The sequence below is a fragment of the Pteropus alecto genome, unplaced genomic scaffold (genome assembly GCF_000325575.1).
Source record: "Pteropus alecto unplaced genomic scaffold, ASM32557v1 scaffold40, whole genome shotgun sequence".
In the NCBI taxonomy this organism is placed as follows: Eukaryota; Metazoa; Chordata; class Mammalia; order Chiroptera; family Pteropodidae; genus Pteropus; species Pteropus alecto.
In genome coordinates, this window is record NW_006431919.1 from 7,250,767 (window position 1) to 7,278,050 (window position 27,284).

A 27,284-nucleotide genomic window follows, 5' to 3' on the forward strand; every position below is an offset into this window, starting at 1 on the left:
AAAAAAGAGAACAGGAACCAAAGAATTTCAGAAACTAGGTTGAACCATATACCCTATGAAGTTCACTCCGAGTCCAAGAATTTTATGTACTAGGAAAGGGCACTTTGTATTAATTACAGGTACTAAACTATTAATGACAAGTAAATTCATTATAGACTTCCACTAAAACATTAATGTAAATTTTAAAACAATTCAGTTTTAAAAAAGCATTACACACAACTAGGAACAATAAATTTACTTTGCACATTAGCTACACACCAATCTTACCATCTACATTTTGATGTGAAATGAACTTTAAACAAGTTGAGAAAGACTTTTTAAACAGAAGTTTTATTCTTAAACTCTTTTGACTTGGGGCACAGGAGTTCATGAAAACTCCATAATCACTGAATGCAACCTAAAATATCAACTTTCTTGAAAATAATTTAGGGATTTATTCAAAATGCAGCATATACTGGTAATTAAATTGAACAAATTATTAGTCTTATCTTGACAGAATATTTGTAAGAAAACTATTCTTTTGCTACAGCCCTCTTAAAATATGTCAGGTAGGTAGTAACATACGTTAATAGAATGCTCCTTTCTTCAGAAGCACTCTGCGTGTTTGTAACTATCGGTGACTTATGATTACTGTACTTCCACCACTTGGCCTTCCTATGAGGACAAGAACTTGGTTTTACTAAGCACTATATCTCTAGCACTCAAACCAATGTCTGGTTCAACAAATATGTGAATAAATAAATGAAAAATTTAAATTAACCCTAGGCATGGCTGATGCTGAGACCCAGAATTAAGATTTAGGAAAAGACAGTAAAGTGGGCAGAGCAATACATTTTGCTTATAGAGAAAGCAAAAAACTCCAAATACTCAGTGCTAAAGAAATTAAGGAGAGAGAGGTTACTGAATTATTATTGGTCAAATATTTAAGTACTCTTCTTCCTTATTTTAGGCAATTAACACCCCCTCTTCCCAATAATGCCCAAGGCTTGCTAATTTTACATTAAAAATAAATCCAATGCAAAAAACTTTATTTTTCATTCCACCTTTTATTAAACACTTTAAAAAATTCTCTGAAACTAAAGTTACTAAAAAAGAAAAAGCCAGTGTGGAAACTTACCTGTTGATTGGCTGGTGCCATCAAACAGATCAACAAGGTCACCAGATGACTTGCTGCTAGGCACTGAAGTCTAGAAACACACAAAGAACTAATGAGCTGAGAAAACAAGTATCTATTTTTTCTAAATCTGCTCTACTCATCTCTAATTTCCAACTCAGACACAAATACGTGTAATTGTCTTGATAGGGGCAGATTTAGTTTTCTGAAGAAACACAAATGACTATGAATTCTTATGGAGATGGTAAGTATTTTTAATTCTACTACCAGCACTGTAAAAGTCTGTCACATCCACACTTGTCTTTTCCCTCATTTTTTTCTTACTGAATTTCACTCTGGAAAATATACCTTCCAGATCCCATTCAAACTTCATGCTACGTATCAGAATCATTTGAGGATTAAAAAAATACATATGCTCCAGGCTCCATCACAATATACTGAATCATAAATGCCCACGGTGGGAATCTCGGCCTGTACAGTCTTACAAAGTTCCCTCAATAATTTCCATATCTAACAAGGTCTGTGATCCCCTGGAATAGAGGCCAAGATTCTATCTAGCTCTAAAATTCTATGATTCTATGAACTTTAGCAATGCTTACTATTTGTATGCTATACAAGTCAGTATAATTCTGTTGATATAGCTTGACATCTAATTGTTTCATATTTAGTTCCCAAACTAAATTGTGGGATAGGAGTTGTAATATGATTTTTCTCTTCTTCATAGTCCCAAGCACTCTGATGCATATTTGCTGTATCTTCAATACATACATGCTAAATGAGAACAGAATAGCTAGAAAATAGGGAAACAATCTGAGTTCCTGAGCTTTGAAGATTAAAATACTACATCATAGTTCAAAAAGACCTTGAGAAAGAAAGAAATTTGAAGTAGTTGAGTAACTTTTCAAGTACTTCGACCTTTTAGAAATTTTTTTGGTAGTAAAAACAAAGTAAAAAGCTCACACTACAAATATATAAAATATTTATTGCAGAGTGACATATTCATGCTGTACTACAAATTGCTATTTAAAATCCTATAAGATATAAAAGTCTCAATTTACTGTTAAGAAATTATATAGTTGGGATAATTTTCTTCATGCAACCTTAAATAAATTCTCCATATAAGAGCCACTATGTATTGGGTTTCAACTATGGCTATCTCCCAGATCCCATACTGCCATTAGTAAGCTAACAGTATCTATAGCACAGGAAATCTAAGACCACAGAGAAATAATAGCCATTTCCCCTCTTTAACTACAAGTAAAGATGAGTTATAATTTTGAGGTTTTCATCAAAACTAAAAAGAACAAATATGGGTAAAATCATACACCAGTAGATATTTGGCAAAAGTTGACACAGTACTTGTTCTTGCCACTAAGCAGGACTAGCTTTATTTTTAGAGTCATCTACTATTTGCAGGATACATTAGAAAACTGTCTTCTCTAGCTTTTAGTTACTTCTGATGCAAAGATACAAGTTAGGTAAACATTAGTTGGGTGGGGGCAAAGTGACAAAACAACAATTTAGCCTTTTGGGAAAAATTTCTCTCTTTGGCAGATTTCTGTCCGAAAGACTAGCTTGTAGCCCAGTATCTAGTAGGTGGACTTCCATGTCTGTGGTGAATGAAAAACAAATAAAAAAGGCGCCAGATCAGTACTGATCTGCTGCTACTGATCAGTAGTGACCATCAAGTAAATACGACCCTCTTTGTAGGCACCATCTCTGTATCAAATGAGACCATTTCCCTTATATCTACTTGGTTCTCTTTTGTCACTTCTTACAACTTCCAAATACTCCCATGTTTCCATTAGTGAATCTCATTCTTCTTGGTAACCAGCAGTGGTGTCTTAGACGGAAATAGATGTATTACACTCAGATTCACACCCTTTCCCAAACGAACCAAAAGTGTCACTTCTACTTTCACAGAGAGTGCTTAGAGACTCATTCAGCAATTGGACAGGTATCTTTCCCCACAGAGAGGAAATTATTAATGACTTTGAGTAATATATGCTAGATGATCTGTAATTAATATAATTGCCTAGAAATGCCTAAGCTTACTAATGCAACAATTCTAAAATTTATAAGAATAAAACTGTGTATAATGTATAAACCTGTGCCAGTCCCACCTTAACTGAAAACTGAGGCGTATGAGTTGAAGCATTCTGGTCTGGACTTGCTTTGTCCCCTGTGTAATGTGCTGCTGCTCCAAGATCAATGGTTTTGGAAGGATTTGCTGTGCGCTTGTGTCTGGTTGTGGTGGTCTCCGTGGCCTGTGTGATATGGATATGCTTGGTTGTCACAGTCTCCTCTTCATCTTTGAATTCTCCTTTGGGAGATCTGCCTCTTCTTGCTTTCTTTTCCTCATCACTGTCGCTAAAAGATATTAAAAATGAAGCAAAATAATAAGACTAGGGATTATTTTAAAATGGAGTCCTCAGTGATTTGAACTAAAGTATTTCAAATACAGTAGCTCTAAAATTCCATACTTTGACTATTTGACAGGGATCAACAGAATGTTATCTATCTGAATAATGACACGTGTATGTTGGGGAGGGAACGTGGGAACCTGACAAATTCCTGAGGTAATTCTAAAACACTGCTACAAAAAAGTATTTACATAAATATGTACAAATAAAAAATGTCTAAAATAATTAAAGTGCTTATTTAGTATAGATTTAAGCTTAAAAAAATATAATAGCTGGATTATCATCATAGCACAATCAACTGATGAGATCCTGGGAGCTCCAACATTTGCATTTGATGACCATTTTCTTGAAATGGATTGTATGCAAACAACTACAGTTACATTTACACAACATAATTCTGTCATCGACTCTCATATTAATACATAATAAAATATTACAATTTCAATGGATACCTGTTAAATATTATCTGAATTCAAATGATTAAAACTCTAATCTGTTTATGCAGAAAAACATGAGGTAATGTACTTTCCAACAACTGTTCTTTTTCATTGTAGTATCAGATCAAACTTTTATGTAATTATGAAAACTGCTTTACAGAAAACTTAAATATATTTCAATTATTTCAGGCACATTCAGAAACATTTTTTTTTTTAATAATGCAAAAGAAAAAACTACATTATGAGCAAAAAACTGGGTTTTTCATATGCTATGGGTTAAAAATGTCAGTACTAGTCTCTTCTCCAGTAATAAGGCATCTGGGTTTTTCCTGGTGCAAGAAGGACAGAGAGAAATTACCTAACATATGTCTCATTACCTATTTTACTTAATTTTAGAGTAGATGGTTTAATTTACAAATATTCTAAAATAAAATACTTAAAATTCTCCTTAAAACTATGAGTATTATTACTGATGAAATATAACTCAGACTATTTCTATTTAAATATAAACCAAATTGGAATTGTTTAATTCCAAATCTGTAAAATCAGGAATCAAGAAGAATGGCTTCCCATGCACAGCAAAGGAGTTAAATGTATTTTTATCTATAAGCATTTTAGGGATTCTAAAAGTTCTGAATAAGAGTTTAAAAGCCCTTGTCACTTACTAGGTAATTTCACAGCAAAAACTGACCTAAAGATTCCCACCATCAGTCCTATAAGTAAAACAAAAATTTCTCACCTTTCTGATGTCCAATTTTATTTCAATACAAGATAACGTCTTTACAAGTTGAGAATATAAACTTGACTAGCACACAGTGAAATGGAAGCCTCATTCTGACCAAAGTTCAGGAATTCTTGAATCTAATAATGAACTAATAAGTCTGAAATTCTGGGAGAGAGGTCACATGCGATTTTGTTTAAAAATCTACTCTTTTTTTCACAAATAGTCCTAGATGTAAAAGTCCCTGGTGTGCCCCTTAGTCACGGTTAATAATACAGACTACATTTTCACTCCTTTAAACCTGAATACTCTTAAAGATTTAGGAACTCTAGCAGACCCTGTCTGAGAGCCAACATAGGGGGAAAAAAATCAAGGCAGAAAAAAAACAAAAATATGGAAAGAAAAACTGAGGGTGGTAGGGCGAGAGAGAAAAGTAACAACACAAGAAGGTACATGATCAGATGTACCAGCCTACCTACTTGATTCCCATACTTCTTCAGGAAATAGCAACAGAATATATGACCACTGTATTTTCTAAACCAAAACAAAAATGTAAACACACAAGCCACAAGAACATTAAAGAGGGGAAAATTGCACTGAATATGTGAAGTAGGCACTGCTTTCCAAAGTTTAGTATTTATTATCATATGCATACTATTTCAGCATAAAAGAACTAGAAATGTAGTTACAAAATAGATACACATATTCAAAGTACTAAAAATAAATTCCAGCTCTTTAAAGATCACATTCCAGAAACAGTCTTGAAAATGATAGGAATTCCAGGGATTTAATAAATATGGAAACATACTGAAAAGACACTAAACAAATATTTCAGAACCTGAGAATTTCAAAATTATATTTTTATTTTTACTTTTCTTCAATTGCCCTCTAAATCTGAACTATTAAGATTCTTTTTTAAGGAAAGAAGAGATGATGCTTAATTACAAGAACTTACTTGAGGGCTCAGTTCTATCACTAACTCTGTTACTTTAGGCAAGTTCCACACAGCCTGAATAGGCCCCAGGTTTTACTTGTAAACAGTAAGGGTAAAATCCTTACTCTTCCCTATCTAATAGAGACTCTGTGAGGCACAAATGACAAAGGTTTTATAAAAACTTGCCTCACAAAACAAGTGCTATGTACACTGCTGTTTAACCTGCAGAGAAACTAGTTTAATAGCTATGTCGGTAGGAAAAACCAAAAATGAATGCTATTCCAAGTATTGTTCTATATAAAACTAAATAAAAATGCCCTACTATTAGAGAATGTACCTTAGGAAAATATAGGTCTATACTCAAAAACATTTTTAGTCCAAAACGCCATTTGGATTTTTTCCTGGTATACACTGGCACAAAATCATAATGGAATGTTACAGGAGTTGTTAAATATCAAACCCTTTAACTCCTGTTTAAATTTTAAAAACTTCATTAGCCCTCAGCAATACCTTAGATCTCTGGATAATCTGATGCCCAAATGCAAAATAATCTTTGAAAATTCTTACAGGAAAAAAATAATTCCAATAAATAGCCTGAATAAAAACATATAGGAAATATGATCAACTTTAGAAACAAATGGACAAAGACAACATGGAAAGTATGTCAGTAGTAATTTTAAGTAATGTTTGACTTATTGTCTTAAAAAACAGCTATATGGTGCTCACATCAGCAGCAACTATACTAAAAGTGGAACAATCAGAGAAGGTTAGCATAGCCATTATGCAAGGATGATATGCAAATTCATGAATCAGTCTATGTTTTTGCAAAGGGTACTTTTAGGGCAGTGTTAACTACTCTGTATAGTTCCATAATGATGGATATTATGCATTTGTCAACTGTACAACACAGTGAACCCTAATGTAAATGAGACTTTAGTCAATAATAATATATCAATATTGGTTATCAACTGTTAACAAATGTACCATAGTAATGCAAGATGTTAATAACAGAAGTGTGTGTAAATATGGCAATTCTTTACTTTATGCACAATTTTTCTCTGAGTTTAAAACTGCTCTCAAAAATAAAATCTATTAGGGAAAAAATGCTGAACCTCAGATAATAGTAATGCTCAAAACAAAAAAACAATTTAGCACCCTCTCCAAGAGACCCAGAATACAAAGTGTTAATACCTGCATCTTTCTGGAGAGTCTTCCCTATCTTTCCTCCGGAACTTGCTGATGGTATCATCGATTGTGCTTCCAATTTTATCACTCAGTTCACCTAATTTATCACTGAATGGAAAAGCACTCTTGTTCTTATCCCACTCCTCATCCCATTTTGATTTGGGCTCAGGATCATATCTTTCACCTATGTAAAGCATTAAAAAGAGAAGCAACATTAAAGACATTAAATTCGGAAGCTATCTACAGTTCTTATTTCTGAAGCTTTTCCTCATAATAAAATAGTTTTCAAAGGAAAACAGAAAGCTCCCACAGTGCTGAATCAACACAATTGCAGCAAGGCACAGCATGCAGTGCCAGTCATTAAGTAGCAGGTTATGAAAACTTACACAACCTTAATACATAGCACAGCATATCAGGAAGTTCTTAAGGGCTGTTGAAAGGAGTAGAGGAAAACACAAAACCAACACAGGCTGTATAAGCAAAGGAAAAATGGAAATCTTTTTGTTTTTACAAAAGTCACTTAATGCATTATATTTCACTTCTGTCTCTTAATGGTTTTTCGATTATTATAAAAAGTATTAGACAGCAAAATCTCATAAAAAACAAACTATAGGAAATACCATTCTGAATGCTACATGTCCCAGGATGCTGTAAACACTCATAAATGTCATACTTTAGTACCAAACTAGAAAAACAACTCATTGGATTTCACAGCATGAGAAATCATCTTTTAATTACCGTAAAAGAAAAGAATATTCTAACTACCAAAAGCTACACAGACTGTAATAATGAAATATGCTTAAGCAGTTCAGAACAGTGATGATCTATTCAAACACCAAGCCCAAACATATGCTGGGACTGGCACAACCTAGGGAGCCTCAGTGTGAATTTGAGAACGAAGGGAATAGATCATGGCAGTACAACAAACACCCCAAAGTGTCAAGATCTGTTTTAGTCCATGACCTTGGGTCCAAAGGAGAGAAAGGGATTGTAGGCATTAAAGTAAATCTTTCCATTTCAATGTCCATGTCCAAACTCAACTTATGAGGCAAGAGTAGAAGATACAGAGAAATCAGATTAAAAAGAGGAAAACACTGAAACTAAGGCAGGTTACAGAACAAAGGGAGGAGCAATGAGAAATAAAATAATCCAAAGGTGGCTAACAGAGCTTTTGTTCTAAACTTTGGTCAACAAGTTCTGATGGCATACATGCCCAGTGGAGACTAAACAAAACCATTTTACTAAATTGTCTGCTTAAACTGCAAAGTCAAAATTTTCTGTAAGAGCTTGAGAATTTAAAAATTTGTCTACTAAATTTAAAAGTGACCTCCAACTTAAACATTAAATAGAACATGACAAAGTGAGGTTTTTAGACAAAATCTAAATCAGGATGGTTTTATAAAAATGAGTGGTTTTCCTATAAGGGGTATGTACATTTCAACAACAATGTGATGAACTAGACTTAAAAAACAAACAAACAAATTTACCAGAAAAAAGAAAGTAGATGAAAACTAAACTGATTAGTGTGGTAGATAGCATACTAAGTGTGTGCCAAAGATACTGGATGTTGGCAGGACATTATCTAATATCAAAATGAAAAATAAAAACAAAATAAAGTTGATTAAATTTGACTCACATGACATTAAAAATGTTTATAAAAGAATGTGATGCAAATGCACAGGACATTCAACTCTATCTCTAATGCAGGTACTATACTGGTTCACTGCGACTGATTCTGTACTCAATTTTCTACATTTCTCTAATTACATATTGTCCTAGTAAGAAGGTTTACAAGCATGTAGAGTAAGAAAATGAGTTGCAAATAACAATTTCTACTCAAAAACACATTAAATTGCTACAGCTACTTTGAAAAAGTTAAAGTATAAAATAACTAGTTGGGCAAATAATCTAAAAACTTCTTTTTCTGCTAAACAAATAAAAACTCTAAAATATAATTACATGATTTATTTGAGAACTATTTTTGCCCAAATCAAGAATTGAGTTTTATGTGATTCTTAGACTTAAAGAGATTTTCCTGCTGTTAGAAACAGCTAATTAAGTGCAGTATTTTTTCTCTGAGGGCAAGAACGCAGAGGAGCAAAGGAGTGAAGATGCTATTTTATAGGTAATTACAAGAAATAGATTTTTACATAGTTCCAATGAATGAGTTCTGAGTATAATCCAAATATAAACAAACTCATATGTGGGTGAGGAGAGTAGGAGAGCCCCGAGATGCAGCTGCTAAGTATACACAGCACTGGTCTGTCTGTGTACACACAGAATGACCCAGGGGACTGTCAGAGTTTTAGAAGACTGAGTCCAAAGAGACATGCAATGAAAGAGTTATTTTCTGTATCTGTTTCAAGCACCTAGTGATCTATTTTAGGTAAACTATATTATTACATTAAAAATAAACAGGGGAGATGAATGTTCTAGTTAGGAACAATAAAGCGATAGGCCTAGATGAAAAACTGATGGTACTGTCAGTCACCTTTTTCTACATCAAATTAATGCATTGCTTAATTAAGGGAAGAGATGGAGGATGGGCTAACTTATAGGAAGCTTTCCTTGTTTTGGACAAAAACAGCTAAATTGGTTTCAAATTTAGAAGACCAATCTCTTGATCAAACTTAACACATTTTATGCTCTAAATGGTGAGAGAAATTCTTTTTTCTTCATTAGAGTGGTAACCCCGAGAGGGAAGGGTATATATCTGTATTATTCTCTGTATATCAACTCAAAGTTTGCAATTATTTAATTAACAATTAATGGTTAAAACATATTCTTAAACCCACCAAAGTAAAAAAGAGAAAGATTCCTAAGATCCATGTAATAGGAGCCAAAATGAGTATTACATATATTTTAGTATTCTATATATTCCTGAAAAGAAAAATAGCATTTTGGCTTTTCATATTTCAGTGATTCAATTCAGTGAAGCTAAATTGATGCTTAGGTGCCAGTATGATTTTGATACTCACTGTATCTGAATCCTCCAACACTGTCTGAGGAAACCCCAACATATTTGTCTTTGTTCTTCTTTGCCTTCTTTCTCTCTTCACGAAGTCTGTCGTCATCCTGGGCAAATTCGACCAATTCTTTCACCTTCTGGCGAATATTTATACCTTGATCCTTGCCATGCTCATCTGTGAGAATGGTAAGGGAGAAGCAAAACCTTAAGAATTCAGTCACTATGTATCAAACCTTTTAACACAAAAAAAGAGTGTGAAAATTTCAACATAAGAAACCAACTTCAATATTTTAAAATTAAGAAGAAGAGGTAAATTGTGCTATTAAATTTTGTCATTTCCTCATCAGCAGGTTCTAAGTTTCGAGATGCAATTTTGGCTTATTAGAGCCTGTAAAGGTGAACTTAAAAAGGATCACAGATAATGGTGCTAAGGAAGATCAATTAAAGATCCTCTAAAAAAGGATTACAAATGATGACCATATGAAATGGACTTATATCCATGAATGTTATTTTCTTTTTTGATAGTATAGTATTTTAACAAAACAAAACAAAATAAAACTCACTATAACATTTTAATGACTGGCAAGCACCCAAATATCTTGGTTTCCCCAATACATTTTTGGAAACACTAATTACAAGGATTTAGTATAGCTGAAAAACAGAATTTTTAAAGTGCTTTCAACTGGGGTGCACTACAAAATGAAATATGGTTCATTCTGTATCCTCTTTCACATTCAAAACACACTCTGGCCTTGCTGCCTTTGCACAGTAAATATTATTTGGTGGGAGGAAAAAAAAACCCCAGCTTCAAACAGATGTGTGTGTTTTGGAGCTCTAACCTTTTCTTCCCATATGATTAAAGCTATTCCTTTATGGACACCACAGGGGACCAGTCTCCAGTGCATATTTTAATATAAACCCGAACACTCATGTTGTGTTGGTTCTGTTGTTATTAGCCAGTCTTTTCTGCAAGTTCTTGTCTTCACTAATTAATACTCTAGGGCCCCACGTCTTGGATTCTGCACTCGTCACACAACCAGCAACAGTCACATTCTAATTAGAGCAGAGAAGCTTCTAAGCTGGTTCAGGTGACTGACAACTCCAACTACTGTTTTAATTTGCTTATAAGGTTTTTCTATTGCTCACCTACAAAGTGGTAATTTTCCAGGGATCGCAAATCATAAATGTGTTCTCTGGCACTTGTAACAACACGCTCTGATCCATTCCTTATGAGGTAAGCTAGAAGCAGCAATGACTGTAAAAATACAAAGCACCAAATGATTTAACGAAATAAATACTGGTAGAGCTTTGGTGTATGGTTAAAAAAAATAATTCCAACATTAGCAAATGAATAATCTTTGTGTGCGTGTAGCTTCTTTATCTTATATTAGACTATACTCAAAACTTTACAGTATCAATTTGAAGCCCCTCTTATACCAAGTATGGTAAATAAACTGTCCATTGGATACTATGTATCAAAAGATTAAATATATAATTCTCATGTTAAGAAATATTTGACTGTATGATATAAATAACAGTAGGCTTTTAGAAAGCTAGCTCAGTTTTTACCTTTCATTTGGGCATTATGGAACTGTGAATTGTTCAAATATCAGTTTAAAGAAAACAATTATTTGGTAATTATATGATCCCACAGCATTTTCCACAGATAAAATTTAATTTTGGGGTTAATAATGTGGCTTTATTTCAAACACTTGCTGCCAACAAATAAAAAGGAAAAAGTGTTTATGAGGTTTCTTCTTGGGGTGATGAAAATACTTTGGTATTAAATAGTGATGACTGCTACACAATTCTGAATACACTAAAAACCAGTGAATTATGCATTTTGAACTTTGGGGAAAAAAAGACTAGATCTATGAAAATTTAGTTAAGTTGGTGAAATTGAGGGTCAAAAACCCTCACTCTGCCAGTAATTTATTCTTTAAAAAAGTAGTTTATTCAAGGATTATTTTTTTAAATGTTAATTAAAAACTTTTTTAGTTTATAGAAATTTCAACTATTTCATCGTAACTACTGTACAGCTGAGGAAATGACAGTCAATGTTTTCAGAAACAAACAGCATGAAAAACTAGAAACTAAATAAAGCACTGATTTTCAACAGCCAGAAACATTGTTTTCACAGTTTCAAATATATATTATTGTATACCATTTTGGAAAGCACAGAAAAACTTATTCTGAGTAGCAAGAAAATATGGTCAGAATGGAAGAACACAAGACTACCTTGTTTTAGAATTCTACGTTATATAAGGAGATCAGCACTAAATGAAAGGAATCTGATAAAGAATACATATTTGCAAAATTTAAATGTTTAATGTTTTAGATTAATTTTATTTTAAACTAACACATTTTTGGTACAGAATACTGTAATAAAACATATATTAAGCATATTTATAGAGATGACAAACCTTATTAGTTTTCATTTAACTGTTCAAACACTAAATATGCATACTACTATAGATTCATTACTTTCAATATGTGCAAATATGTTTTTAGTTGGAAAAACTTCAACCAGTAAAATAAAAATATTCGACGTTTAGAAGTATTATTAATATTAATTTTAAACACTTCACAGTAAGAATAGTTGTTTCTGTAACTAGAAAACGGAACACCAATAGCAAATCTACTTCTTTTATCTGTTTTAGGATATTCTATTGTAGGATTTAATGTCCTTCATAATCACTTATGAATGTACACCTTAAAATTTCAAGCATTTCTTTTCAACATGTTAAATAATAAAAACAGCCTAATGCCCATACCTTATAAACTCTTCTCCAATTCTTTTTGTTGTCTTTTAACATTCGTGACCAAAGCATGTTCATAAGTTCTGGAAATTGTTCATACATAAATGTAGCCCTGAAAAGAGAATAATTTTCCTCAAGAGTCTGCAATATGTTAATTTTGACAGTAGATGGCAGGCTTGTTCTAAGTTACTGTATTTTCCTAAAGACCTTAAAAAGATTAATAAGCTTCGTTCAAAAAATTTAACGACATGCTTCCTTAAAAATACGTTTCTTATATTTTGTATAATATCTGGCACATTCATAAGCCCCACTAATTAATATCATATTTTACAAGCCCTTCATTCATTGGCATAGTGGTCCAGATGTTCATCAGGGAAATTTTTTCATAAATGTATTTCAAGTTATTTATATACATTTATCAAAATTTCACATGGTAAGCTACAGTAAGTCTCTAACTTCATTAGAAAAGAAAAAAGTTTTGTTTTATTTTTTGAGCTAAGTTTTAAGAAGAATGGACCCTACGTAAAACTTCCTCCATAATGCCTAAATGATTATGCAGAATTTCTATCTGGCAGCTAAATGGTTTAAAACTGATAGCAAATTCCACATTTCTGTGTAAAGATAGCTGGATTCTTTCTGCACTGCTGAGTCAAATTATCACTTACTTGGCAATCTCTCCCATGAGTTGCCCAGAAGGTCCCCAAGGATCGTCATTCGTTGCTTCTCGAACCTTAGACTCGATCTCTGAATAATTCATAACCACATTGGTGCTGTAAAGAAAAAAAAATGCACGCACATACGCACAAAGATTAGCATCAAAACTGAGAAACACATGAAAACTTAATAATGACACTACTGGGTGTCCTAATGAGGTACCTCTACCGCATGAGAAAGAAAACATCTTTTGTGCACGAGCTACCCCGAGGACACTATATAATGCATTTAAGTTATCTTTAAGAAGATTTTACTATTCTATTAGCCTTCAAGAATACAGATAAAAGATTACATTAAAGCTGGCATAAGTCCAATAAAAATGGTTTTGGGTCAAATTAAAAAGAAAATTAGACATGCTAGAGTTTATTATAAACTAAACTGTCGGTTTCCTGACCAGACCTGATTTACACGCAATCATAAGTTTCTGGCTTACTGAAATTCTATAAATTAACTGGACAAAACTTATACAACAGCTAAACATTAAAAAATGTTTCCTCCATTTAAATATTTTTAAAAAGCAATGATAGATAAAAGATAACACTGTAAAAATGTTTAGAGCCACTATGAACATTTAACTGTAATCCCTTAGTCTTTTTCACTTATTATACCATATACATTTTCAATGTTACTATATAGTCACCATAACCTCACTTTTAATGGCAGCATAATATTCCATCAAGATGTATGATAGTGTACTTAACTTTCATTCAAGACTTCAGCAGTGGTCAAGAACATGGGTTCTAGGAGTCATAATAATCTGACTCCAATCACTTACTTTGTGACTGTTGACAAACTATTTTAATTCTTTTAACCTCAGTTTCCTCAAATGCAAAATGTGAACAAATGCAAAGAATACTAGGTCAAAGAGTAGCAGTCAAATTGTACTTAATTATTAGCACAATGTCTGACATATAGCAAGTGCTCAATATAGGTTAGCAATTATTATTATTATTATTAGATGTAATCACCTATTAGAATTTTAAAATGTTAAGTTATATTTTTATAAGAATTAACTTTGAAAAGACTACCTTAAAATTTATACGTGAGATGGCAAAATTGATAGTTAGAACAACTTCTCATGCTTATATGGATTTAAGAATTCAAAGACATTCTGAGGAATAAAGAAATACTGTGAAAATGTAATATACTATATTAATATTAATTCGACAACTAAAGCTCCAATTATTACCAAACAATTGTTGTTAACAGATGCTGGTGATTATGGTAATTCAAATCTCCCATTTAAAGTTTTAGAAATAGTGAAAAATCAGAATTTGGTAACTACTACTTTAATATATCCAACTTTTGCTGTATTGTTTTACAGTGATCAAAAAAAATGTATTTTTTAAATAAGAAATGTCTAGTTAAAATTGGCACTCAAATCTTTCTCAAATAGAGATTTCAAATTTATTGCAAACACTACAGTTTCTTTACCTTTAAGAAAGAATCTAGTTATAAACTGTTTCAGGTCAAAATTTAAAGGAACAATTATGAATAAAAATATGACTTGCCAAATCACAGAATAAATCTGGCTTCTAGATTTATATTCAGAATACTGTTCTAGTAAGGAAGAAAAGCAGAATCCTATTACTTTCTTTCAAATCTTGGAGAAAGCTGCCTCCTAAAATATCAACTAGTTTGATAAAATAAATACAAATATTTTCCCTGAGATTAAAATAAATACATAATCTCCACGGCCTCCATCAAAATTTAAGACTATTAATGAATGAATTTTCATAAAAATCCACTAATGATTCTATTGACAATCATTTTATGCATTAATGTATAGGAAGAATCACATCTTTTCTCTAATTTTGTCAGCAGTGGAACCAATATAAGATCAAGGTAGCCAATGACAGATTTTTAATGTAAGATGCTGCAAAACTATGGAATTCAGAATGCTTTTGTTTGTCCTACTGGCTAAAGTATGCATGTCTTAGAAAGTGACAAAATACAGATGTTGGAATGAACAATAGCAATTAGGATTATAATTCATCTAAGCATTTCATTGCCTAGAATATACTTGAAATCTGTTTGCATTGTTTGTTGGAGAACGAGATGAAAGAAGTTAATCTTTTAGTCCATGCGAGTGAAATATTTTCACTAGAGCCTTCATAAATGCTGTAGCTTTCAGAACACTGCTTTCCTTGTTCAAGCTACAAAAAGCCCATGGGTCAAATGAGAAAGGTCCTGTTTCCATAACCCTTCACAAAATTCTTAGCTGAAGGCCTGTGTGTTTGAGTACTCTGTGTTTAGACGGAGAGGTGGCAAAGAGCCAATTATTTAAGACTCTCCTAATTTCCTTGGTTTGAGAAACAATGGGAATCATGTAAAATGACAAATTGCCATTAGAACTGACTTACAATGTAGTTAAAGTATATCCACAGAAAGGTATAGCAATGATAATAACAAAAAAAGACTTCATGAAGAGAATTAGGTTCTGTTTTATAGTAATTTTCCAATGAAACTGTTGCTTTCAGACACAGAACTCTCTTAAGATGAGATCCAATGGCATAAAGAATTCCAAAACAAAGTATTTTAAGCTGCACTTAATTCAGAAACAAATGTAAACTAAAATAAAACAACACTGTATAGTTTGGCCTTATTCCAGGTCATTCGAAAATAGCCATTTCTAAAAAGGTAGAAATGGCATTTTGATCCTTCCTTTCCCATGTTTTCTATTGACCTCGATCCACACCCTACCCATAATTCTGGTGACCTTTTTAAAAAAAGGGGGAAAAAAAACCCTCCCCCAAGAAAAAAGAACACTTAAAAAATTATATCCAGATGTGAAAGGAAAAAACAGCTTAATTCCTAAAACTTCCCATGATTGATACAAATGTTTTAAGAATGAATATTTCACACACTAGAGGGGGCTCTCTCATCATTTTTTTTTTAAAATACAAAATTCAGACAAAGATCTAGGATCTATTCTGCAAAAAATTTATAGAAAATTACTAGGAATGTCCAAAGAGTGAAGAATATAAGAAGCTGCTCATGTTTTGAAGATTTTATCTTAAAGCAGTATTAAAGACTACTTTTTACAAGGATCAAATCCACAATTAAAATTATTATTGTTTATATTTATAAAACTGTTCACTGCTTCCACAATGCTTTTACACTTTCATATTTGTGAGAGTAAATGAAAGCACTTAACTCTGAACAACCCCGCACCACTCACTCACTGGATCTTTAACGCCAACTGTTAAAAGTTACTATCCTCAAGTTCTGCACATATGCACACAATGTTCAATTTGTCAAGGGTTGATTATTCAATTTGTAAATTAATGCTGTTCATTTTGACCCTCTTCTTTATTCCCCATTTTCTGCTTATTTCACCACTCACTAACGATAAAATATCAAGTGTATTACTTGATAACAGTTTGGGTACAGGTTTTGGAGGGGAAATGGGTTGAAAAGCTAAAATGAGGCTTTTACTTACATATGATCATTCTTAATGCTTCTAATCTGCATTAAGAATGATCAGTAAAATGACTGACAAGAAAAACTCTGTTAGTCCTTAACTGGTATTTTTTCCTGTCTAAAGTTGAAGGAGAAAATAAAACTATACACCAAGAGAAAAGGTAAAGTACAGGTATAATCCAGTCCTAACTAACAACACAGGGATCATGAAACTGAAACACTGATGTAGTAAGAGGTATCTTTCCTAGCTTGCCTTTTTACTTGTTTTAAAAAATGGAGTTAAATGGGTCTGTATATTTAATATGGTTTCTTCTTTGTGTTTTAAATTTATTATAAAGACTTCACTCCAAGATTAGGAAAATATTTAGCAGTACTTACATTCATTCACTTACAAAGAGAGTAGGAGAAACAGAAAAAGAGGCAGCAAGACAGAGACGAACAGTATTCAAAGTAATGGTTTTAAAAACAGATATTTTTCTTCATATTTTCCTGTTTTCCAAAATTTCTCCCATGAATATTATATTGTAACCAAGGATAAATTATTAAGTGCCATTAAAAATATAAATCAAGTACTATATCATCATTAGCTACACATTAACTATGCACAGGGAAATAAGCATCACAGTAGACCACATGAGTATTATTTATAGTTAAAATGTTTTATCAGGCTAATAAGTGCAGTAAACTAATAACTAAAATACATGTATACATACTAAAATATGTATACCAAGTTCTATGTGTGTAAAACTATAGGGAACAATTTAAGTACCAAATATTGAAATTAATATGATTTTTAAAAACTGTATTAGGAGAGAATGATTCCTGACATTAAAACCTAGATATAAAAGTTATCTTTTAATCTCAAAACCACAAAGATTCTAGATGATACTTTTATGATATAGGTAAAATTATTATGCTCCCGCAATGTATCAATCTTTAAAAAACTTTTTAAAAATAATATCCATAAAATGAACAATGAACAAAGTTCTGTAGGGCGACAAGTCACTTAAGCCAGGAAAATTTGTTGTTCTTTTTAACATATTTCTAGCCAAAAGATTAGGGAAATAGTTTTAAGAATACCTGCTCTAAAAGCTTGATAATGGACCACGTGATATTCATTTTTCATCAGAAAATGGTCTTCACTGCATTACCCTCATTTGCAAGCTGAACGTTTTATAGATCAATACTCACATTTTAAAACCAAATTATATGTTATTATAGTCCTGTGATCCGTATCAAATTTATGGTCAAAAACCAAGAACTCCAGTACTCCTAAATTCAACAAACACCTAATTTTTGTTGTTAGCAGAAAATCTGAAGCTATATAGAAATGGTGTGGGGATGTAGAAAAACTGATTTGTCCACTTGGCTAGATGTTTGCTACTCATCAGAACAAACAAACAAACAAACAAACAAACAAACAAAACAAAAATGATCTGGAAATGAAACATAAAGCAATGAAAAATATCTTAACACAAGCAATCATTCAGTAGAATGCTGCTAAAGCAAATGTTATCATATTTGACTATACAGTGCTTTAGTTATAAAATAGCTACAGTGCTAAGACAAGGAATAAACCACAGTGTTCCCTTCATACAAAAGAAAGAAACTAATAAAATAAATATTGGAAAGAACAGAAGAAACAAAGATAACAAACCTCTTCCCTCCCGCCAAGAGAGAGAAATTATATTTAATAGCACCTTCTTAGTAAAGAAGTTAAATAAATTCACTCAGTATCACATGATCTGTGAGGGGCAATGGCTGTTCAAACTTTGTTTTCTAATTCCAAAGCCCATTTTCTATTATGCCACAATGCCCTAAAATCAGAGAATTAGTAATATCTGACCTAAATGAAAAAGCCTACTAATTAACATGTAAGATGACATCACAAACTGTGCTACCAAAAAAAAAAAAACTAAACTAAATGCTGAATTAATGTTTAAAAAGACACACTTTCAGTCATGGAAATTACATTTCGTTTAGTTTTAGTACACAGTAAACACAAAAAATCCAATTAAAAAGGAGGAAACCATTGTACTCCCTCTTAAAAGCAAGGTAAAGAAAACATTAGTTGGGGGAAAAACTGAAATTGAAGATACATAAAGCCTGAGAATATCTTATCCCATTCTTCTGCAGTAACAAGATTTCAGAAAAGAGTAATTTGGTTACTTAAAAAACATATACGCTATTTCAATCCAATTATATAAGTATGTGGGATGCTCATGTACATGTTCTTTATAACTTCACCTATTTACATAGAGGACAATGCTAGATTATGTACCTTTTGTTGTCCTCTTTACTTTTCAAAAAGAAACATTAAAATGCTAAATGCTGAAATATGAAACTTGCTTTTTAAAACAACTATCAAGAATTTGCACTATTTGGCTTTAATTTTTTTTAAACCAAAAAAAATTGAAGTATAAATATTTATACAAAAAAAATTGAAGTGTAAGAATTTGCACTATTTAGTTTTAATTTTTTTAAACCAAAAAAAATTGAAGTATATTTATACTTCAATTCTTTAGCTATCAGTCAAAAAAAAAATTAAAACCAAATAAATACTAAAAAGCAGTTTACTGAAGGAAGAGGAGAGTACCATAGTCCTTTTTAAAGATCAAAAATTATAGATACTCAAAGATCAAGTTAGATACTATACAGCTGGATATCTAAAACATTTTAAAACCATGGTTAGAGACAGAAAAACTGCCTAAGTCTAAAGTCAAGCTGCCTGCCTATATGACATTAAAACCACAGAAAATGTATTAATGTTCAAAAACACTTCAATTGTTCCCTCCCAACATGATGTAAGACAATACAAAACTTCTAATGGATGTAACTATTTTTGAAATTCCCAATTGTTTTAAGCTGTAAGAAAATTAAGAACTGTACACTCTTTTCTGAGCCAGAAGCCATTCTCATATCAATTCTACCACAAAACCTGGTGCTCCCTCTAAATATATGTAAAGCTTCTATTTTCTGTCTGTGAATCATCATTTTCTTAGGCTCTGCCAAGTTCACTACCAGTACTGAGGCTGGCTTTCTTTGAGTTGTTTTTCACGAAGAAGTTAAATTCTTACCACAGCCCCAGAGCTGGAGCACAAAACTGCGAGATGGATGCCAGTGACTGGCTTAGCCAAATGACTTGTTCCCACACATGCAAGTCAGAGTTGGATCATAACAAAATTATATATTATTTCCTTTAACAAATCTCTTAGATCTGTTTTAAAAAGTCAAAACTTTAAACAGAACAATCCATCAAGAATCTACTGCATTTTAGAAAGAATGGTTATAGTAGGAAATGTAATGCAAAAAAAATTCAAGAACTTTTATCAGTAACTGATTTATAACATACTTTCTCTTCTAATCTCTAAAATTAGCCATTACAGACTATTAGTATTCCAAATGATATCTTTATCTAAATATTTCAAGCTTAAGTTTAAAAACCAGCATTCCAAATCCACACAATTTCAAATTGTGTCTTAAAGAAATACTCAATCCCCTGCTTACAGAAGAGTTCGCTTAACATTCCAGGAAAATCTGCAGTACAGATTCAGTATCAGTTTGCGTGGGCCCAGACCAACCAGACCCATCTAAAACTGCTGAGGTTCACAATTGATATGTTCGTCATTTAAGTATAAAGTCCTAAAATGTAATTAGCAGAATAAATCTTATAATTCCCCCGCCCCCCCGAAAAAAACAAAAAAACACAAAGAAAGTCATTATTTTATGGTTTATGTAGAATTCAAGGTCAGGAAGGATTACATAAAACAAATAATCGTTAAGGAAGCCAACACTCCAAATTTAGTTTTAAATGGCAAACTATGTACCAACCTAGATTGTATATGTAAACTGATCATTAAAAAGATAAAAACTTATAGAAGAAGTGACTAAAATACCTTATTTTATATACAAGGTCATAAAATGTTTATAGTACAACATCGTGTTTTGGGAAACACTAGAAACCACATGTAATTATTTTGATGCCTCAAAAAATATAGGAATTTATCCAAAACAAAATAATACCTAAGCCAGGAGGGTAGTTGGATTTCTGCCCCTCAAAGTTTGTCATTTAATTCTTTTTTTCCGAAAGGTACCGACCTCTTGATCACTATTAAGTGTGACTTGAACTGGCAACTTTTCAAGAAAATAGTAATTTATGTAACAGATGTGCAAGGAAAACTATATGAATGAGATAAGCCAAGAAAAACATCCTGATGTCCACAACTAAATTATGACCTGTGGGAGGAAGAAACTATAAAACTATTTCCCTTTCCTTACAACTTCGGTGGTTAGCGATACCAAATAAAATAACCCGTGTGATGGCTGCCCATTTTCAGAAATTAAAATGGGCCTTGACTCCGGGAACTGTTCCAAAACACAAGGCCACACTAGAGGAAAATATTGCACATTTATTATTTTTATAATCTGCTCCATCTTTTATGGCTAGTTTTATAAAAATAAATATGTATATTAATTGATCAATAATTTATTACATATTAACAGGGCCCAAATCTTGTTTCCGATCCATGCACAAATCAACCAGTGTCTCAGTTTCCTCATCTGAAAAGCAGTTCCTAAGTACTATTACAGAGATTAAATAAAATGATATGTGTAAAGCATTTATCACACATTTATTTTTCTGCCAGTATTTATTATTTTTAGTTTGAAGGTATTCCTTAATTCCTTAGATGGTCCCTTAGAATAGACTGGCATAATACTTATTACTTACCCACAACTCATTCATTGTTGCAGAACTTTACAGTTAACCAGAAGCCTATCTGACCCACAGTGTAGACACTGAAATGAAGATTTTGAGGACATGACTATATAGCAAGGCAGAAATGACTTTATTGCTAAGAAATAGCTAGTAATGCATATCACTAAGAGACAGGACAAACATCTACTAATACATGCCCCAACACAGAACTGCTATTTTATGTTTAATAGTTTGTATTTTGAAGTTCATTCTCCTTAATCTTAGTACAGCACCAACTGTGAGCTGGGGTTTGATTTTACATTAAGTAGTAATTTCTCTTTTAGTGGTAATCTGACATCATCTGATAAAACAAGTAAGTCTGTCACTTTTTTGGATTCACTATAATAAATCATTCATATCTACTGGGGTTGCATATACCAAAGCAAACTATGCCCAAAACAAAGACTTTTAAGCTACTGTATTTATAATAAGGGAAATTATTTAGCATGAAGTTTATATTTATAATTTAGGACTATCAAAAGTAGCAGCATTCTGAGGTTTCAAATTTTCAAAAATGTCACTCACTCCATGAGGTGTCTGGCTGTACAAAAGGTTCTAGAAGGGCCACGATATCCAGTTTCTGCAACCCGTTTCTTCGGCAAGAACACAAATCATTACCCTAGGAAATGTCTGGACATTCATGGGTCTTGATGGTTTACATGGAACTCCTTCAGCTCCCTCTCAAACACGGGTGCTACTGCTATCATGACCTGGGCAAATGATAGGCAGTCCCAACCTAAGCTAGATCCATGAGGCTACGAAGTAATTATTTTCCAGAGAGGCACTCTGGTGGCAACAAGATGGGGTGGGGGGTGCTCTATGGCTGACAAAAGAGAAGAATGCATTGTATGGTTCAGGGAAGGAGGAAGAAAAGCTGCCTCCAAAATGCGGCAGCAATGGTGCCTGGAACACTGTAGCAACAGAATGGGCAGAGGCAGCCACTAGGCAGCCACTAATGGAAAATTCTTTCCTTTCATGGCCATAGAAAAAAGCTCTCATAACACAAAACTGAACACTAACCACTATCAACTATGTAAAAACGCATGTATGTGGACAAAGCCTAAAAGGAAAAAAAAAACCCCAAAACATGAAAATAGTGCTAGGGGGAAGGAGGGCACATTTGTTTAAAATTTTATTTATACAATGAAAAAAATTGAAAACAAAAAACTGAAATGAAAAAAAAAGAAAAGAAAAATAGTATTTGTATATAAACTCTTCACTTGCTAGGAAAGTATCCCATGGTTGGGCCGATTTAATTCTGCTGAGGATCAGGTTCCAGTCTCTGGCTCAGAAGCCTGTGTGTTCTATCAGTGCCAGTCTGCACAGATAAAAGCTTCTGAAGACAGCTCTGGATGGAAGGCCACAGGGTGTCAAGTTGCTCTGTGCCCCCTCCTAGTGGCAGAACAGTGCTGCCTCAACAGGAGACTACCTCTAACACCAGCCCCAACCCAAAACTTTCTATTTCCAGCTGATTTTTTCTTTTTTATCACATATCTCTATAACTTTTAAGATTTTTAAAATTTTCTTCTAAAACAGTACTTTAGTATTTTGTGAAAAATACTCTGGAAGATATTAATGGTTTTCATGTGAGAAAAGAATTCTATGGTGAGGTTTGGGAAATGTGACTTAAAAACAAAGGCAACTTGATTACTGCAATGCTTCTCAGAGACGTTACTATTCTAGTGGGAGCTGTAAGTCTCCAATAGGAGACAACACTGAACATTTCTAAAACTTTGGGGACCACACGCACCTTCCTGGAGCTTTTTGTAAGTGTCCCAAAAACCCACTTTGGTATTTACACTATTTTAAAAAACTTTTTTTTTTTCAAACTTCGAAAAAGGTCACTTTAAATTTTCACTTTGTCATTCTTGTTTTAGTATATGTTCTTTTTTTCAAATCTAATAAATAGCTTTTCCTTTAATCTTTTATTTTTATGTGTTTAAACTCTTATCTGTTGGCTGGCTTTTGGCCTTTTATCTTCCTTTACATATCATTTATTTTTATTGTATTTTAAAATAACTTTGATCTTTATTGTTGATCCTAGATTTCAATCTTGTTTAAGTTTCATCTGTTTTAACTTTTTATACCTTTTTTCCCCATTGGGTTTAAAAAACTTAAACTTCATTCCAATCCTTTCAAAGTTCTCACTTTTAGTTTTAATTTCTTAGTCCTAATTTAATAAACTTATGTTAAACAACTTTTCCTTATTTTACTTATTTTATGGTATTTCATAATGCATATTTTACTTATTTTATGGTATTTCACTTATTTTATGGTATTTCATAATGCATAGCTGACCAAACACAGGAAGAGAGCAAAGACCTCAGGAAAAGAGATGAACAGCCTCTCCCCATAGCTCCTTGCTCTCACACTGCTTCTCTGAGCCCCTTTATACAGAGGTAACATTTTACACAAGGAACAATTAAATATGTAAATGATACTCAAAAAGAAATTAGTTTTATCAAGTCCCAAGGGTGAAACAATGATTATTCTTACAAATTAGAGCTGCTTTTTAACAATAAAATGTTAGTTTCTATGTTTCTGAGAAACAGCAACACGAAGATAGCTTCACTATTTTTCATCCTGAAAAATGATGTGAGGGCATATCACAAAGCCAGGCAGACTGTGTGCAGTTGTTGGGATGTTCGCAGTCATCTCTGGGAGCCTTTCCCTCAGAGTCTACTTCCTATTAATTTCTAAGTCCTGTTCATTCTACATTAAATATATAGGCACTCACTTCTAGTCTGGACTCCTAAGAAAGCCATTCAATCTCTCCCCTGTGTAAGTATTCTTTCACTCATCCTCCAAACCATGACCAGATTCATTTTCCAAATATTCAGTGTTGGCCATGTTAGTTCACCACAAATTCACCACCTTCCCTCAAACATTTTTCTCCTCCTGGATCAGTGGACAGTACCATCCAAAGTTACGGTTTGAACATCAGTATTGATTACTTCTCTCCCTTTTTTCCATCTAGCACCCAACTCATTCCCAGGCCTTTTCTTCTTGATTTCCTAAGTAGTTCTCAACTACGTCCATCTACTTCTCCCTGCCCACACTGCCACTACCTTGGTCCAGGGTCACCACCATTTCGTATCTTGATTGTTGCCAACAACCTTGTAACTAGTACCTCTGCTTCTCTATCTTCCGCCAGGCTAGAGCCAAAGTAAACTTTTACTGAAATACAAATCCTACTTAACTGAGTCCTCATTCTAAATGTAGCAAAGGCTTCCTAATTATTTTCAAGATGAAGTAAATTCCTTAACGTGGCAAAAAAGATACTCCATGTGAGATATCAATTAATCTCTTCAGTTCCATGATTGTCTGGCTCATCCAGGCCTTTTCACAGGCTGTTTCTTCTAAGTCCTCTGCCCACCCATGACTGTTCCCCCAGCTAGTCCTACCCCATCATCAGGTTTTGGCTTAAATGCCACTTCCTCCAAGAAATCTTCCTTTAACTACCAAAACGGTTGGAAGTCTCCCTATATGCTCTTCATGGTACCCTGCGCTTTCTATTACCTTGAACTAAAACTAAAACTAGTGTACTAGAGGAGGCATGTTTGTTTACTTACCTGTCTTCCCTTCAGGACTGAAAACATCCAGAGGACACAAAATGTCTTTTTCACTTAAAAGATCCTTAGTGCCTGGGACAACCTTGGTGATAGTAAATGCTCAACAAATATTTACTGAGTAACTCAACAAAAGTACTAAAATTCTTAAATAGCTTCTTTTCTCTGACTAAAAAAGCCCTAACTGAACTGGTGATCAGGATCTGCATGATCTGGCCTCAATCTACTTGATTAGCCTTTTCTCTGACTACTGTTTCTTTTTCATTTATGGGATTATTATACTGTATTACTACCTGAAATTTAAACATGTCCTTTTACTGTCTTACCTCAGTGACTGTTCACTCCTAGAATCCCCACCTCTCCTTTCAGTTAAAATCAAACTTGGTTTCTAACAAAGATACTTTCCAACCTGTAATCTGTTCCTATGATGAAATCTAACATTATATTTAGAACTTCTACGAATTATGTTCTGCCTTGTGCAATGGTCACGTATGAATTTATCTCAATTCCCTTAATACACTGTAAGTTTTTAAAAAGCAAGTAGAGTTGATCCTGATTGATTATTTAAGGACTCATATTTGTGAATTTGCTTGCTCACTAAAATATATCTGTAACTCTTAAATTAATATTGATAGTGCTTTCATGGTCATTTGTGAACATGTGCAGAGCAGTAAAAACTTTGAATTGTCTCTCATGCACATTTCCAGCTAAGGTGGGACCAAAAAGGTGATGTTCTGCCTTATTCTTTCAGTTCTCATAATGTAACAAGTGTCCCTTCCCTACTGTGCTTTTTGTTGGTGATTTCACTGTTCAATGTGGCCCCAAGCCTAGTGCTGAAGTGCTGTCTACTGTTCCCGAGCATCGGAAGGCTGTGATGTGCCTTACTGAGAAAATATCTATCTTAGATAAATTTTGTCAGGCACATTATTATAGTGTTGTTGGCCCTGCATTCACTGTTAATGAATCAACTACAAATATATTAAATAAGGTGTCTGTAAACAGAAACACACATAAAACAAGGTTATGTGTTGACTGGTTAATGAAAATGTGAACAAAGGCTCACAGGAACCTAACTCTGTATTTTCCCCTAAAAGCAATGGTTCAGTATTTGCTAATTCAGTATTCAAGGTGATTTTATACAACTACCTCATATAACAAGAATTGACTGTACTCTATATTATGCATTTTTGTTTCCTTCTCAGTGCCTCACAATGAATGCCTCGCATAAAATGGGTATTTAATAACTGACTCGTGAAAACATATGAAATCGATCTCGTGAAAACAGAAGATGGAAAAGAAGGAAGCTAGCATTAAGATATGAATAGTGAGGACTAAAATAAACACCCCCTGACCAAAAACAACACAAAGAGAATGACATGATAAATACCACTCTCACATACACACAAAATTTTTTAAAGGCTATTCCAGAATAATCTCAAATTTGAGGTCTTTTGGGTCATGGCCAGAAAGAATTATTAAGTTGCTATATCCCCTAACATTAACTTACTGACTCCTAGCAAGGACTTAAAAGTTAAGATTACCTTGGCACAAGACTTCTTTGCTCCATAGAAATATGTGAAGAGCTAAATATGAAATCTAAGGCTAAAAAAATAATACAAAAACTTTAAACCGGCATGCTCACTGTCAACTATGGATTTGGGAGCCATCATGGATTTTCTCACCACACAAGAGCTGTACGAAGACTGTATAACAATAATTTTTGTGTGTTTCTTCCAAAGTAATGCAAATGGCAGGGCCAAGTGAGCACATTTTATTGCCTACTTCACATTATTTGTTTATAGTTTTTAAATAGTTACATAACTCTGAAGGTCAGGCAATGTCCTAAGCACTTTACAAAACATTCATCTAAACCTCCTAACAACTCTATGAGGCAGATACTATTATCATCCTTGCTTTACAGATGAGGAAACTAAGGCACAAAGAGGTTAAGTATTCCACTTAAACCACACAATTATTAAGTGGTGGGCTCAGGATTTGAACCCATGCATTCTGACTCCAGGGATAAAGGACCAAAACTCATGCGCGCCTAACTGCTCATGTTATAATCATGATTTTCACCACTGCCCTCTTCTCCTCGTCCCCTCTCTGATCCATTATCCAACTGAGCACCAGGAATAAGCTACATAAGTGGTATCATTTCACTCCTATGTTTATCGGAATTCCTCACAGGCTTATTATACTTAAAATAAACCCAAACTCCATGCAATGACCTACAAATCCCTGATACCAACCTTCGTCTTTCATGCTCTTGCCACGACGC

General features: G+C 33.2%; 1 protein-coding gene and 1 non-coding gene across 5 annotated transcripts in view; one reads left to right on the forward strand and one right to left on the reverse strand.

Moving 5' to 3' along the window:
- Positions 1-27,284, reverse strand: part of CLINT1 (clathrin interactor 1) — a 54,417-nt gene that overhangs the window by 14,613 nt on the left and 12,520 nt on the right. For all 4 annotated transcript variants that reach the window (XM_006906466.2, XM_006906467.2, XM_006906468.3 and 1 more), the window contains exons 2-8: positions 13,207-13,311; positions 12,557-12,653; positions 10,929-11,037; positions 9,793-9,957; positions 6,821-6,998; positions 3,238-3,484; positions 1,118-1,187 (exon numbers count right to left, since the gene is read on the reverse strand). In XM_006906466.2, the coding sequence (XP_006906528.1) occupies positions 1,118-1,187; positions 3,238-3,484; positions 6,821-6,998; positions 9,793-9,957; positions 10,929-11,037; positions 12,557-12,653; positions 13,207-13,311 (971 nt within the window). The remainder of the gene's footprint in view (positions 1-1,117; positions 1,188-3,237; positions 3,485-6,820; positions 6,999-9,792; positions 9,958-10,928; positions 11,038-12,556; positions 12,654-13,206; positions 13,312-27,284) is intronic.
- LOC112475345 lies at positions 6,348-6,453 on the forward strand. The gene has a single exon (XR_003044672.1). It is a non-coding gene; the product is annotated as a U6 spliceosomal RNA (small nuclear RNA).